This window comes from Manacus candei, unplaced genomic scaffold (genome assembly GCF_025592945.1).
Source record: "Manacus candei isolate 608988 ecotype Guabito, Panama unplaced genomic scaffold, ASM2559294v1 h1tg000017l, whole genome shotgun sequence".
NCBI lineage: Eukaryota > Metazoa > Chordata > Aves > Passeriformes > Pipridae > Manacus > Manacus candei.
This window is the reverse complement of record NW_026138065.1, coordinates 15,402,171-15,418,453: the sequence shown is the minus strand read 5'-3', so window position 1 is coordinate 15,418,453 and position 16,283 is coordinate 15,402,171. Positions and strand designations below refer to the sequence as shown.

General features: G+C 39.9%; 1 protein-coding gene across 2 annotated transcripts in view; it reads left to right on the top strand.

Moving 5' to 3' along the window:
* EPAS1 (endothelial PAS domain protein 1) overlaps positions 1 to 5,885 on the top strand; it is a 78,234-nt gene extending 72,349 nt beyond the window's left edge. For both annotated transcript variants that reach the window (XM_051782863.1, XM_051782862.1), the window contains exons 12-16: positions 300 to 787; positions 1,883 to 2,006; positions 2,096 to 2,213; positions 2,706 to 2,885; positions 3,569 to 5,885. In XM_051782863.1, the coding sequence (XP_051638823.1) occupies positions 300 to 787; positions 1,883 to 2,006; positions 2,096 to 2,213; positions 2,706 to 2,885; positions 3,569 to 3,720 (1,062 nt within the window). In that variant the 3' untranslated portion in view covers positions 3,721 to 5,885. The remainder of the gene's footprint in view (positions 1 to 299; positions 788 to 1,882; positions 2,007 to 2,095; positions 2,214 to 2,705; positions 2,886 to 3,568) is intronic.
* Positions 5,886 to 16,283: the final 10,398 nt, after the last annotated feature.

Below are 16,283 nucleotides of genomic sequence, written 5' to 3'. Positions count from 1 at the left end.
CTACTTCAGATCACACTGATGTTGCAGGCTGTATGCAAGATGCTTTACTAAATACTGCTCATCTGGGAGGGTTTTTTCCTTCAGTTTGTTGTCTTAATTTTGCTGAAGATGATATGACGAACATGTACGCTAGCATAGAAATAAGACATCTTTAAACAGGAGCTGGCCGGTTTCATGTAGGTAAATTTTGCATATGGTGATTTTTCAGCTTAACATCTGTTAGTATTCCGTATCACACTAAGTGCCACAACTATTATTAACTTTGAGTTTCTTTATGAACTTACTTTATCTTCGCACAGACTGACTTCAATGAACTGGACCTTGAAACCTTGGCTCCTTACATTCCTATGGATGGAGAAGATTTCCAGCTCAGTCCAATCTGCCAAGAGGAACGTCCTCTCTCTGAAAATGCACAAAATACCCAGCAGAGTCTAAGTAGCATGAGTACCATCTTCCAACCCGTTGGTCCTACTTCACAGAATCAGTTCCTCCCAGAGAAATATTGCCCACAGATATCAAATGAAAAAATTAACCCTGGTGGTCATGGGTCCCTGTCATCGGTGTTCTTCAACAATATGAGTAGGTCATCACTGCCACCATACCATGACCAAGCCAGCACTCCTTTGTCTTCGATGGGAGGAAGACCGAACACCCAGTGGCCACCTGATCCCCCATTAGAATATGTTCCTGCTAAATGGAGACTCATGGATAAATACTCAGGACCCCTATCAAATTCCCCCTCAGGGCCACCACTACATTCTCCAAGGGTGCCCATATATAAAAAAAGGTAAGTGCTTTTGTAGTACAACTATGTATTTTACTCAGAAAATATTTTGGGGGATGAAAAGGGTCGTAATCTTGAAAAATTCTTTTTCTCAATTCAGCTGGTACAATTTTGTTGTGATAGGCATCGGACTGTACCTCTGGGGAAATTAATGTGGTGCTCTCCCAGTGGCAGTGAGTCTGGTAGAAGCTGAAGTGGGCAAATTTTTCGTTGCCTGTAAGGATATGTGAATGGATTTCCTGCTGATCAGTTTAAAATTACACCATTAATTTTGCAAAGCATGCTTGACATACTGAAAAGACTTACTGGTGCAGCAATAAGCAGGGACCTGTGCGTATTTTCTCACCTGGCATATGTTTCCTTCACAACAAAAAATGGGGAAGAAGGAGGGATGAGAGCACATTATTGTTGGCATATGTAAATACTACAGCTAAGATTTAAAATTACAGGCTCTTTTTCTACAACACTTCCTCACCTTGTTTGCTTTATTACACATGTAAACAATATGTGCTGAGATGTAGATCAGAGGCTACAGTCCTAGAAGTTGCTTTTCATAGCTAGACATTTCTAAGTAGCTCTTGGGTCTTTAGTGTTGGTCACACTGAAATGTTCAGGAAGTACATAAAATAGTAATGGTCATTTTAAAACCTGAAGCTGTGCAGTTTGCTTTTTGGGATTTCTTGTGGGCAGAAATACCAGTGTCTGAATATGCATTTGGAAAGAGAGGGTCTGTCCCCAGTTAGCGACCTGTGTGTTCATACTTAGTATGCAAAGCAAGGGGACAGACATGGCTCTCAAATCCTTTTCTTAAAAATCGCATGACTTTCTTTTTCCACAGCATTTCTATGTCTGCTTGGAGATCCCTAGAGGCTGTTTATGCTAATCTTTCATTAGTCTTTGATCCCAAACGTCAAAAGTCTTCAAAGATTGTGGGATGACTAATAAAAGGAAATAAAAAACATTTTACGTTTGAGATCTGTCCACTGGCAAGTCTCAAAGACACCTTAAATGTCTTTAAATGAAAGAAGAATATGTATAAATTAATCAGATGATTGAGATTTGCTTCCCTGTGCACTCATGGATACCTCCTCTCCACAGGCCCCTGGATGCTTTTGTACAACGAGGTATAGATATAAACCCAGCAAGAATTGCTCTGTCTAACAGTTTGAAACTGAAACGACAACTGGATTATGAAGAACAAGCATTGCAACAGCTGAGTGGGGTAATCATAAGAAATGCACCCCCTTCACAACTTTGGACTCCCCATGGTTATCACTGTAATTGTTTGGTTTGCTTTCCTTCACATTCTAGGGAGATCCATCTGTCATTAACCCATCTCACCTAATGTGGAAGAGAATGAAATTTCTCAAAGGGGAAAACTGTTCCTTGGTTACAGAAAAGAAATCTCTCAGCACAAGTGTTCTTACTGGTAAGACAAAGTGGTTTCGCAACATTATATGTTGAAGCACAATTTTAAGACAGGTTGAATAGATACAAAAGCTCTTTCAAAAGGAAATGTAAATAAGCTCTGTAAATATTACACTACACTAAAATTAAAGATCAAGTTGTATCGCTAAGAGCTGAACAATTTAAGGTGCGTTTGATAAATACCAGGTAGTTGGTTTCAGGTACGTTCACACTTGCTTTGGAGATAATGGAAATCAGCTTAATGGAGCTGGGTTTACCTCCTGCTGATAGATACAGTTTCTCTACAACACTGTGTTTCCTTACACATGCATATCTTGTGTGCAATACTACTTCTAGAGCTAGTGCTCTTTCTGGGCTTCCTTTTTGACAAGATGTAGATTTGCTTACGCTGTGACACCATCACTCCAAAGATCATTTTGCTTTGGATTAGTATTGTCTACTATAATTATTACAATGGCTTCATTTAATTTTTTTTATATTATTTAAATGCCAGATGAATTTGTCTATAACTCAAGAGGTCTGAGCCAACCAATGAATCAACTGCAACTGCAGCAGCGGCATCAACCCACCTGTGGCAGTCCGGGTGAGAATTTGAAAGCAGGAGCATTTCCCCCTCCGTTTTACAGTTCCCATTGTCCGGACTACAGTGTTCAGCCAGCTCATAAAGCATCAGGTAAGAGCTGTCAAATGCAGAAATTGGAAAGTGTTGGTATTTAGTTCCAATACTGATTCCGTGAAAAGAAAACATATAAAAAAATATGGAGGAGGATGATAAGCTAAGATCCAAATACGTACTGCTTCATAACATGAAAAATTAGTTCTGTGGTTTAGTGTGATACTTAAATGTTAACATTTGTAATATATAAGGAAAAGTATTTTCACCCTTCCTTTCAATTAATATCTTCTTACCTTGGAGGTCCTGTCATCCTCCATCCATACTCTTGTCTTGTGATGGAATTGTTTACATCGTACTAAACAACTTCACTACAGTATTAACATGGAAGGTTTGTAGGTTAGAATCTTAACATGTGCCTTCTAGAAGTTGAAATAAGTAATTAAAGGGGACGTGTATACATTCCTTTTAATACATACAGTGAGTGGATGTCAATTTAGAAACTTTACTGTTTTCTACAGTTTTCCTCACGTACACTAATATAATTTTTCTTGGAACAATCTAAATTTGGAGGTGTGACACGCTTACAGGAGTTTAAGTCAGAATGGTGCATAGGTTAACTCTGGCATATTGACATAAAATTGACCAAAATAAAATCACTACTGATATAAACAGAAGGGGGGGAAGAAACAAGTGCTCTTTCTGGTCTCAGCACCATGACTCACTTCACTAATCTGTTCCAGGTATGACCAGTCGTCTGCTGGGGCCCTCCTTTGAACCCTACTTGCTGCCTGAGTTGACAAGATATGACTGTGAGGTGAATGTCCCTGTTTTGGGTAGCTCTACACTTCTGCAGGGCAGTGAACTGCTCAGAGCACTGGACCAGGCAACCTGAGCGGGCCTGCAATATTCTGTGGCCTATACTGTTCAAAACAGCTTCAGTTTTTAAATATATTTTTGCAAGTAGACAATTTCTAATACCAATACACTTTTACAGGATTTTACTTAGATATTGAACCTGTCCACATTACCAAATAGTGGCCTTTTGAAGTTACTCACTTTATTATTCATATTAAAGAAATACATCTACTGTATTTTCTCTATTGCAATTAAGGTTGTGTTTAGAGAATTTGATTACCCTCCCCTTATCTCATTACCTGTAATTTATATTCTGAAATTTTTTTTTTCAAATTTCATGCTAATAAAAAGCTGTGGTATAAATGCCTCATCATGTAATACTTTGGCTGTAGTACTGCAAAGATTTACTTTTATTGCCAAAGATGAATGAAACAAATTTGATCTCCAACCACAGTTTTTTGTTGATCTGCCAAATTAAAATCCTTTGAGTCTTTTTGTTTTCCAGCATTTATTTTATTGTAACTTTAATATCTTTTGGAAAAGCATACTAAGGAAAAATCCCAGCCTTCTGCTTCCCACCCCTTCCCTTCATTTTTATACACTTTGTTGGAAGAAATGTGAATGGTGAAATGCAATGTTTGTGGGTATCTGTGAAAGTTGCACGTTGTAAGCTTTTTTCCCTCAGAAGCAAGCCACATTCTCAGCTGCCTTAACCTGGCTTAACTCTATAACCAAGGGAGTCCTACAGCTTTGCCCCAGTGGAGGATTTAGACCTGTGTTTTCATTTGTGTTGAAATTTCTGGTTTTGTTCTCTGTTTTTGCCTTTATTTTTTACACAAAACAGATCTTTTTATAATTATTATTTCTCTCTGGGTCAGTTGTTAATCATCTCTTGGTACTTTTGCTATATCTATGACACAACAACTTTAAGAGCTGTTTCTGCTAGAAACTAGTAGTATTTGTTATGATGTTGCTGATATTTCAGGAATCGGAGCAGTGGCCAGTACTAACACCTCTGCCCTTTTTCATTTTATAAGCTAGCTAGCAATATAATTGCAAGATCGAATCATTAAAATTAAAAGTAGTATTTCCCAGTGTATTAGGCTAACTCAGTTATAGGTAGACAAGAAGAATTAAGGATTTTGTAGTGAGATGAGTGGCCAGCAGCGAGGTCTCTTATTTTTACTTGCCTTAGATTAAAAGTCATTAAAAGACAGCCAGACATTTTCAGAGCTCCTTTCCAACTATCATTAATTGTCATGCACATATTTGAAAAATAAGGCTTTGAATGCTTTCAAAGGCAAAGGGGTTTGAAAGTTGAAATTACAACATATCTAAACAGCAAATTACAGTAAAAGGCAGGTGAGCAGTTCTGACTTTAAAATACATAGACCTAGATCTGTGTTGGTATATATCATCTTCTTTCCTCCACTGATATGAATCACTGTAGCTTCATCGAAGAAAATGGAACAGTGGCAATGTACTATAGCTAAAAATCTGGCCCAGAAACTTAGAACAAAAATATATTTTTTGAGATTTCTGATTCTGCTGAAGCTTGGTGTATAAAATTGCTTTATATCATGCACTGACACTTGCAGAGAGAGAGAGCCTTGGGTTCATAGAGCACTTCAGAGTTCGCTGTGTTAAGCGAGTCTTAACCACACACACTTAGAAAAGCTGAAGACCTTTTGCTATTGGTACATGATGTAAAAAAAATATAGTCCCTATTATAGGCAATCTTTCAAGAGTTTATTACCAAAAACAGTCTACTCTTAAAGTGAAGTTATTACTGTGTGGAAAAAATATATTGCAAACTTCAATATCTGATGAAAATTGGCAAGCCAGATTTGACAAATTTGCAGTGCACTGACTTAAGGCTTCAAGGATTAAAGACACTTGAATACTGCTCTTCTGTTTCTTATTTGTGTAGTTTCAGCATTAAAAATGTTATACCCTAACAGTTTACTAAAACACTCTGAAAAAAATATTCCATGTCTTAATATTAATCATACTTTTTATCATAATTATTTCATAATCTATATTGCTGAATTCTTATTGACAATATTATAACTGTATGGGAACTTTAACTTGATAAGGAAATGTATTTTGACACTGATACCTTATTAAAGTATACTGATCCTAAATTCTTTGTGACTCATTTGCTATGAATTTGTTATTTGTTGTATCATTGTAAAACAAAAGTATTTATTAAATTATTTATAGAAAATAAAGGTTTGCATTGATCTTTGAAGAATGAAAGAACAATCAAATGTTACTCATATTTGAGAGCTGGGAAGTAGCCTGCCAAAGGTCCATATTGTGAACTGCTTTGTAGAGTTTATCCATCTTTCCTCAAATGAAGAATTAATGCCCTGCAGACCACTGCCCTTCTGAAACATGACCTATGGTTCAGACTGCTGCTTCCATTTGAAAACTGTGTGTTTCTGTTTGAGGAGCTGAGGGTGCCTGTTGTTATGCTGCACTTAAAAAACAATTAAGCCAACCAAATGACAGTTTAGAGGCAGAATTGCCCCAGTTCCCCACTTCAGTTTTGGTGGAGTAACAGAAGCCATCATATTCTAGCAGTCCTGATGAGCCCATGAATTTGCTTTCCTCAGCCAAGCCTTCCAAGCCTCTGCTTTACCCACACAGTCCTTTTATCCCAGTGCTGCAGTTAAACAGATCACTCCTTTTCCATATAGGAAATGCCAGTTATGCCTGTGTAATTACACTGATCCCATTGAAGGAGGACAGACACATTGGGAAATTAATTTCCAAACATGCACTTAAACTTCAGACTGGGTGAGCTGTGTGGAAGCTGATATTGCTTGACCCTTCTGATAACTGCCTTTGAAAGATGCAGTGCCCACACAGGCACCTGTGATCTTCCCAAATAGCAGCAAATCTAAGAACCTGTGGAAGTGGGCTATCATCAACTCCTTTTCTAGACTGGACACTCAGCAAGAGTAGAAAGTAAATCGTTGCTTCTAAATCTGTTGTAATTAACAGTAACCATACAACATCCAGCAGTGAAGAGGGACCGGTGGTGTGACTGCAGCCTTCCCGTTTTAAGTATCCCTTGGATCTTGGGGCACGTGGACAAAGACTAACTCAGCATATCAGATCATAATCCAGCTGAGGATTAAAAAAAAAAAAAAAAAAGGCACAACAAACAATCTCTTAAATAGAGATGAATCTATCAGATCAATTTCTTTGCAGTCACTAACTGATAATATAAAATAGTGTTGTCAGGCATTATTATTTGGGTGTCCAAACATAGCTGATTTTTAGCGCTCTCAATCTGGAGTTCCAGAATTTACCATTTCCATGTTCAAAGATGCTGAAGGAACATAGTAGATAAACATTTCTCATGTTGGTGAGTTTTAGTGATTTCTCCCTTACATATATGAACATCCCAGACAGCTAAACACTGACATTACAATTTACATACCCCAAAGAACCAAACCCTGGCCAGAAACACAATGCAAACTATGTATTAATATTTCAGTTTTGTTCTGCTGAACGGGGATTTATTACAGCTTTTAGATTTTTTTTTCCTTCCCAGTAGGGCAGCAGAAGTGCTTAAAATTCAGCTGTACATCATCTTTCATATCCTAAAAGCTCCACTTCTTGGCATCAGATCTTGTATCTCTAACAGCATAGCACTGCACCCAATGATGTTGTTCAGCACTCATTATATTCTACTGAAAAATCAGCCTGTTTCGCCAAGCTCTCATGACTTGGGCTGGTCTCCATCTCTGGCTGATTGTCAATTCTATCATCATCTTAAAATGATCAAGCAAACATTTTTTTAGAACATAAATACAATAGGAAATCCTCAATAGGTGATTACTAATAAAAATACAAAAAATCCCAGAGAACTTGGATAACTATCTTTTCAGTCAAGACACAAAGTCCTAAACCATATTGAGATCTGTGGACATCAGGTGATACATCACACTCACTTGCAGCAGTAGGCAAAGCCCAGGAAAACTAACAACTGCTCTGATACTAGATGGTGAAGGTTTCATCTGTTACTTCTCCCTAAGCTATTCACAGACATGCCATACACACACACACACACACACACAGATTTATTTCTTTTTAAGAGCTACAGTGGAGAACTGGAAATATTCATCTACATCTAAAAAAAATAATTCTTTTTTTTTTTTTTTTCCCCTCCAACTCCTAATTATAGGTTTTCCAAGAGAGGAAGAAATAACTTCCAAGAAAAAAGTAGATCCTTAACAATATTTTCTTAGGACAACAAGGTCTATCACACATCCCTGTCCTGCTCCCTTAGTACAAGCCAACAGCTACGTCTGAGCCCACCCCTGCCTGCAGAGGATTCAGGAGTGGATTCCAGGCTCAGATCACTGCTGCTTTCTTTAGTTAACTGATGCAACAAAAGCACCATGGGAAGGCTCCAGTAACCTGGACATACCCCAGTTTTGGGTGTTCACATTAAAAATGCCTTCAAACAAAAATAAAACAAAAGTGACAAAAACCTTAGCTACTCAAACATTTTTTTTTTGGTCTGATCAGCCTGCAGTTTTGGCAGCTTGTGATGTGCCTCAGGTCTCACATGGAACATTTTCCATGAAGAAGGCCTAACTTCCTGTAACCAAGGAGTTAATTCTCTTCAGTCACACCTTCCAGTTAGTAATGTGGTTAAGATGTCTCATTAGGGATCAGCAGCACATACATGAGCTTGGCTTGCAAAGGCTACCTGTGAGACAACCAGCACCTGCCTTTGACACTGGACAGTAAAAGGCAGTTGGAGGCAGCAGCTGCTGCGTCACCCCTTGTCCACCATCTGCTGTGGAAATTGCTGCACCTTAAACGCACTTGGGTTGCATCTCAAAAAACCCAAATCACTTTAGCTTCATTAAAAAAGAAAAAAAATAAACTATCCTCCAAACTCCTCACTTGAAAAGTCTGTGTTTAGCTCTCGGAACTACAGACAAAGCTGGCAAGCTAGAAACTCAAAGGCACCAGCATCAGAAAGACTTCCCCCCACCAGGCATACTTTTAATATTATATATTTTTTAAGCTAATGATTTAGAGTCTAGCTGTTGATCTTTGAAGGACTGCCACTGGCTCTGGTGACTGAAGCTCTGTCTCCCCACAGCACTGGCAAAGGCAAAACAACAGGGAAGTCTTTTATGGCAGAAGAGAACTACCCCAAGCACTGTTTCCTCCAGGCATATTGATGTCATCCTCCAGCATGTAGTTCTAGAAGGACTAAAGTTCCACGATAAACCACACCAACACAGGAGCAGCATCTTGACAGCTTGTTTATCCATCAAATGTTGAATGTCCTCTAGTCTCTCAACACCTGAACATGTTTCTTGGCTGCAGCAAGCAACCTTTATTGTTTAGTCTTGATTCCTGTCCTTTCCTCTAATCCCAATGCCATTTGTCCCACTAGCCCTTAGTCTTTACCTAGGTCTATGGTTTCATCATTCAGATTTCTACCTCATGCTGCCTTCCTCTTCTCCAGCTCACCTTCCCCTCCTGACAAGCCTGCTCCAATCTGCCCCAACTCTACATACACCTCCATGCAGGCAGCAGTTTTTAGCACAAATTTGGAGACTTCCACTGTAGGTTTTTTCTTGTCATGTGTTTGCCTTGGCTGTCTCTTTGATACAACTATCAGGCAGACTCTCAGCCCTTTTTGGCCAAATGCTCAGCTGCTCTGATTATTGAATTGAGCTCATGTTGAAAATGTCCAAACCCCATTCCCACTCTAGCTGCTGGGCATAACAAACCACAGTCTTTGCCCTGACATGAAAGCAGATTTAATGCTCCGACTCATAAGAAGCTAGTGCAACCCCCCCAAGAGCTGCAACACCACCCCCAAGCCATGTCAGATGTTTTCCTCAGCTCTTAGATGCCTGTTTCCGTTCAAGCAAGCAATGGTGGGGTATGAATGAAAAAGATTCTGCTGGCTCACAGATAACATAGTCTCTTTCATCAGCCCCTTGACACTGTGCTTCGAGAAAAATCCCAACAAATTTCAGATGCGCGTATAATTTATCCTGCAGTTCTGGAAATGAGAGCAGAGTTGAGCAATTCCCCAGATGGTTGAACTCTGGTCTGTAAAGCCAGAACAATTTCTCAGCCATAAGAGGAGCAGGATGGGTTTGCTCTTTTAGTCCTGTCACCATAGAGCTAACAGTAGTGGCAAGAGTATCCATATTTTTGGTTCCCCAAACTGTCTTCCCATACAAATAGTTGTTTGTTCAGGACAACAGTTAAGCCTGAGACAGAGAGAGGCACGTACACTTGTTACAGTGCTTCCAGATGCTGCTATGTGCTTGACTCACAAGCTCACTTAGGGTATGATTTCCAGCTTATCCCTCAGTGTTTTCAACCCTGGGCAATCACTCCAGAGTTTGGATGTCCAGAACTTGGGGAACCCTGTGGTGCCACAGAGAACAGTGATCCATGGGGATCTCCCTCTGTCCAGTCGGAAAAATCAAAGGTTAACATTCCTACGGGCAAACTAAAACCCACTCACATGTCCACTGGAGAGAGTGACAGTAAAGTGATTACTATGGCAATTCAGCAGAATTTTTCAGAATAAAGCTCTTTCTAAAGACATTGGCAGGAATGCATTTTCCCAGTTACAACTGTTTATGCAACTAAATTTTATTTTATATTCTCAGGGGAGAGGGGGGGAGAGAGACCCCAAACAAACCCAGCAACTTGAAAATCTTGCTTTCTCTTTCTCAAGATGTTGATAAACACCAAATTTGAGATAGAAAGGGAAAGTACAAACACAAAAAACCCACAGCTGTCAAAAACCCAGACCAGAGCACACAGCTCTCTGGCATAATTTTGTAGCAGAAGTTGCACAAACTTCTAAGTGGCAAACTGCAAAAATTGACTCATATAATGAGCCTCGTGATCAATACAAATATATATTAATTTAGTTCAGCCCCTCCTCCACACAGCAGCACCACAACAGTATTACACTGGATCAAACGAAGCATAAAATGGGTGTCGTCACCACCCATTTTTAGATACGTCGCATGACATCTATTGGCTTTTTTCCTGGAAGAGCAGGCAGTACTAATTGTGTCCATCGCTTTACTGCTAACATAGATAGGGCTGTCCTTAACTGCAGCCCCCAAAACACACCGGAGTTCACAGAAATCAAACCGATGGAAGTTTACTGGGAAAACAGGTTGATCTTCATTATTTTAACTTCGGTTGCAAACATCTCAATGAGTTTTCCCATGCCTTGCACAACTACAGAGGTGCTATTTTTAAGCATATTTACACCTTCTAACACAGCTTGTTCACAAGTTTAGTTTTAATCTTTCGTCAGTTTTTGGAGTGCATACTGTGGTCTCTTTCAGGGCCATTCTGATCACCACAGAAATCTTAAAGGAGATGCCAGCACTGAATAATTTTTGGTCAACTTCCTTCTCTCCTCTCAAAACCTCTCTTCTGTAGAAGAGATTCTGTTTAATGATAGACAACATCTTGAACAATTATGTCCTCTGTTTGCTCTTCTCTAGCACCCCTTTTTGCCTTCCCCCGATCCACAGCAAACAGCCACCCAAGCACTGAGAAGTGGACCTAAACCTAGCTTTTGTAACCATCATCTGTATCTTAATATACCAAATAAGCACTTTAACTCGTGCTTTGATTTTTAGAGGGACTTCTCCAACCCTGGCCACCACCCTCCTTTGCATGTTCTTTCTCACTTCATGCAAAACAAAGAAGAAAGTATCTTTAAAAAAAAAAAAGAAAGTCACTAAAATACTTGTCTGGGTAACTAACAGAGGAACCAGGAATTAATAAAATATCTGGAACTCACTGGTAAGATAGGGAACATTCAAGTCAACAGTACTCTCATTCTTCCTTCTGCAACACAGTCCTTGCTGGGCAGAGTTTCTTTGCACTGAGATTTTGTATTAGAAACACACACACTTAGCTAAATTACACAAATTCTGCAAACTTATGTTGAAAATAATAAACAGGGTTAAAAGTGCCCAGGCCCAGTGCTCAAGAGCCACAACAGGTGCCTCTGGATGGCAGACTGCCACAATGGTCATACTCAAAACACTTCTGAAACCTGCTCAAAAAAGTGACCCTTCTTCCTTCCCTTCCCTTTTCCCCACATACTGCCTCCTTTCCATGGAAATGTCTCAAAGAATATTTTGATTCTTATAGACAAAATCATATCCTGACTCATACCTAGGAAATAAATCCCATGTGTCTATAAAATGCACACTACAAAGGAGTTGCTAAGGGGTGAGCATTCAAAAGACCCTGAAAAATGAGTCTTCTGGAGAGCTCGTGCTCTCCACAGGCACTTCCAACCCCAGCATAGGAGCACCCAGTGTGTTATATGACAGGCTGCGGCCATACCCAGCAGACACTGCAGCTCCTCGAGTCATGGGTCACAAGTGCAGTGGCTGAACAAGCTGCACATTTCATGTGCTGTCCCCAACACATGTCACCTCTACAAAATCCATGTACTTAGATTTAGCACAGGTGACACACAATTCACTTATACAGGGAGCAAGAGGGTAAATAAGCCTGGCAATGCATTTCCATGGTTCATGGAAATACTCTGTGGTTGTGCATCACAGAGCAACGTCACTCATGCCAAAAGTTGCTTAACAGGAAATTGCCCGAGGAAGCTTTCCAAATCCCATACATTCCACTTCCACACCAGACCCCCGAGCTTGACTACCCGAAGAGTGACAGCTTAGCATACCCACTACACCAGTGTCCAAGTCCACTCTTCCCAGGGAGCCAAATGGTAATGGCAGCAAGTTGCTAGGGCCAAAAACAGTATTGCAGGGTCCCTCAAGCACACTCGTGCTCAGCACTATCACATACCTCTTCAATTTTCTAGAATCCCCCAGCCATACCTCCCTTTTCTCACTACCAAGATACCAAATTCTTCTCTTGAGTTGTATTTTCGCAATGTCCAACAGTATTCAGAAATCCTTTTCCAGATGCTTTTATTGGAAATGCAGACCACACAATTACAAAAGGAGTTCTGGGGATCTTATCTGTACCAACATGACTAATCTTTGAAAGTAGTATTTCAAAATACTACTTTGAAATACAATGACACATGCCTTCAAATTGGGCTTTGTTTTTTTTTTAAGTGAGTTACAGAAGAAAAAGGATGTGCAGTCACATGCATTAGCACACACACTGCATTTGGACAGGCCTAGTTTTGACAGTATGAGACATACGTATAACTACATCCTTTTATAAGCAAAGAGATATGTGCTTGTGGGACTAAGCTCTGTCAAAAAACTAGGCATTCAAAATCAAATTTTAAAGATAATGTGTTGTAGCTGTACAACTTGTACTAGAAACAGGAGACTGCTGCACCTACACCACACGGTGCCAGTAACCAAAGTAATGCTGAAAGAGTAAATTCATCCTCCCTTCAGCATCTCCCATCAAGATCCAACCAAACAGGTATTTTTGCAACAGTCAAAGAAACAGGACAGAGTGCATTTGAAGGCAGAAGTCAGTAGGATACAAAGAGGCCTTTCTGAAAATAGTGCCAAGTATTCTCTCAAATTTTAAAATGGAAACAAGTAGCCTGTCATCCATTTCTACCCAATCATAACATGTTCCTGCCCAACATTTTAATTTATTACATCTTCATTTTTTCTGCCCTATTTAAAAATAAATAAATAAGTAAATAAATCACCTGACAGACTCATTTCAGCTTCTTGGTGTTTCCCATTAGCAGCTACTGAAATGTAATTTACAGGCTCTAAAAAAAACAAGCTACTTTGAAAACTTAACTTTTTAAACAGCTCAGAGAAGACGGCTGTCATCCTCTCATTTCCAAGCAGCAGTTTGTGTAGATTTTAGTACAATCAATTCATGTCTATGTCATGTTTCATTTTCATGCTTCATTTTACAAGCCCACTAATCAGACTAATGAGTGTGAATGTGAAGAAATCCCTTTGTTTCAAGCTGAACAGCCTCTGAAACCACAGTTATAATGGCCTTTCTTTGCTTATTCATTTCCTGTTTGCTAGTAAGAGCAAAAAAAAAAAAAAAAAGGCATTACAGAATTTTTCTGCTAAACCCTAAAGGCAAAAAGCCATCTTAGTACTGTGTCCCCTGTAATTTACGGGAGCTCAGGATGTATATTCATGTAAGGGAGTCACAGTGCTTTCCGCTTTGTGAACATGCTTAAATGAAAGTAAAATCTTATTAACTGCTTTGGTAGGGTCAAGAATATGCTCCATATGTTCCAAAGCGGTGGCTTAAGACGGTCCAGTGAGCAAATGTCTTTCTGCAGGCATCAGAGAATTTATGCTGGCCTGACCACACTCCCACATGGAGCTGTTGGTTCCCTGTGTGACTGTGTACAACGTGTCTAGGACCTCCACAGAGACTGGGATCTTCCTGGTTCCTTAACCTGTCTAAACCATGAACCACATGTATAAAGGCAGTCCGTGGTACAAGACAGAAGATAGAGGTAAAGATGGAAATTCTTGCTTGGGGATTTGTTACAGAGCCATCCCGGGCTGCAATACAAACCCGCCAGTGCTCCTCAGAGCTTTTTGTCACACGTCAATAGGATACTGAGAGACTCACCAAGAGATTCACCAGGGTATACATTCAATTATGGGACAGTGCCACAAGAAGTGACACTGCCACCCCCCCCCCCAACTCTGATAAATTTGAAATCGTAATCTCAAAACTGTCTTGACTTGAACTTGCTTATTCCAAGGTTGGAGGTTTTTTTTGTTTAACATCACACACAAATCTCCATCCCAATCCTTGCTTTGGACAGCGAAGCAGTAGTCCCAGCATGTAATAGTAACCACAAAATACTTTGTTTCTAATCCTCTAAATGCCTAAGGAACTGCCCAGACCGCCTGTGGAACAAGTGACAAGTACATTGCAGAGTTAGGGTCACAGAGCACTCCATGTTTACCATCAAGGTTACTGTGACTGTCACTAGACTTGCTCAGTATGAATATATAAGGTTCAACCATGGTTCAGAGTTCTCCGAATGATTCTGGATATACCTGTAAAAGAGCATGGAGACAGGGAGGGGGCAAGTTTAGCATGTAGCACGGTGACAGCACAAGCAGCATAGTGCCACGGTTTACACCTGAGGATGGCTCCCATTCAAAGCACAGTGTATATACAGACAAAATCCAGACAACCCATTTCCTCCTAAAGCTAAAAGCCAAACACAAAAACACACTACTGCTACAATACATTCTAGGCTATGACAGAAGTTTTAAGTCCTTCACATGTCATCTAGAACATTCTGAACTGAAAGTCAGTGGGGCTTTAGGGAATTAGTGGTACCACTTACTGACCCTCCTGTTCTCAACCAGTCCATAGGGAAGGAATGAAGATGGCAGATGACAGATTTATCATTGCACAGCAGGGGCCAACACTACCTCCATATAGGCTCTGCCTGGTTAACCTTCAGCACTTCCCTCAGGGAAAGGAGTACCACTGGTCAGAAGACAGAAGAAGGCTTTTCATATCCTGTCCTTTCCCACTCCTGGAACAAAGACAGGAGTCTTTGTTGATATGTGATACCCATCATGTATCAGGTGGAGCCTGGTTGTGGAAAGAAATGTGGAAGGACTGAGGCAGAGCTCATGGTGGGTTACGGTACCAGTCTGATGGCTGCTACTACCACAACATATGTGTGTGACTATTAGCCAGCGCCTACATCCATCCAGAGAAATGAGACATTTGAAAGTGCTTTTGTTTTCCTCCTTCATAGGAGACCAACTTGAGCCACTCATCAGCAGTACCTTGGCAGGTAAATAAGAGAGATGATGGATCTGAAGAATTCTGTGTAGAAAAAGCATTTTAGCTTTCAAGTATCTCAAATGATCCTCTGATGTTTAATTAAGAATAATTAAAGAGTAAAAAAAAAAGCCTGAATCCTTTCATGAATACTTCATAAGTATATGCTAGTTATTTCGAACAGGAGCTCAGTTCTAGGGTGGCAGACTCCCTTTGCACAGGAGTCGAAGAAAAACAAACTAATCTGTTAAAGAAATAGAGCAAAAAGGTGTCCGATTTCTTCCAAAATTTTTTTTTTTTGGTCAACAAACTGGTTAGTAAGCTGAAACAAGATGACTGACTAATGACAAACCGTGATCCCTCACAACCAGCCTCAAGACATAGGTGTTATTAAAAATCAACATGTAACTTTACATTTGAAATCTTTAAACATTGTAGTGCCTCCTAGACTTGTAGTGCCTCCTAGACATGAGAAAAGAATAAAACTGCCTGAGCAGCTTGTATTTGGCATAGAAAAAGAGGGTTAATTAAGGAGTTGGGTTATTCCCAAACTGTGCTGTTCAAGAAGCCCCATTATACCTGCTGCACAATAGGTGGGATCCATTTTCTTTCAGCAGTGCTTAGGTCAGATGTTAATTCAAGACAGTATCACATTTAATAAATACTCCCCTAAGACAAACTACCTTCTGTCGAAAAGAGGTGAGTTATGTCACTGGGAGTACTGCAAGGGAAAGTTCACTGAAAAGGAGACATGGCAACCTATTCTCAAGCAGCTTTGAAGATGGAAGATGGAATACTGTTTAGAGCCATCAGGGATAC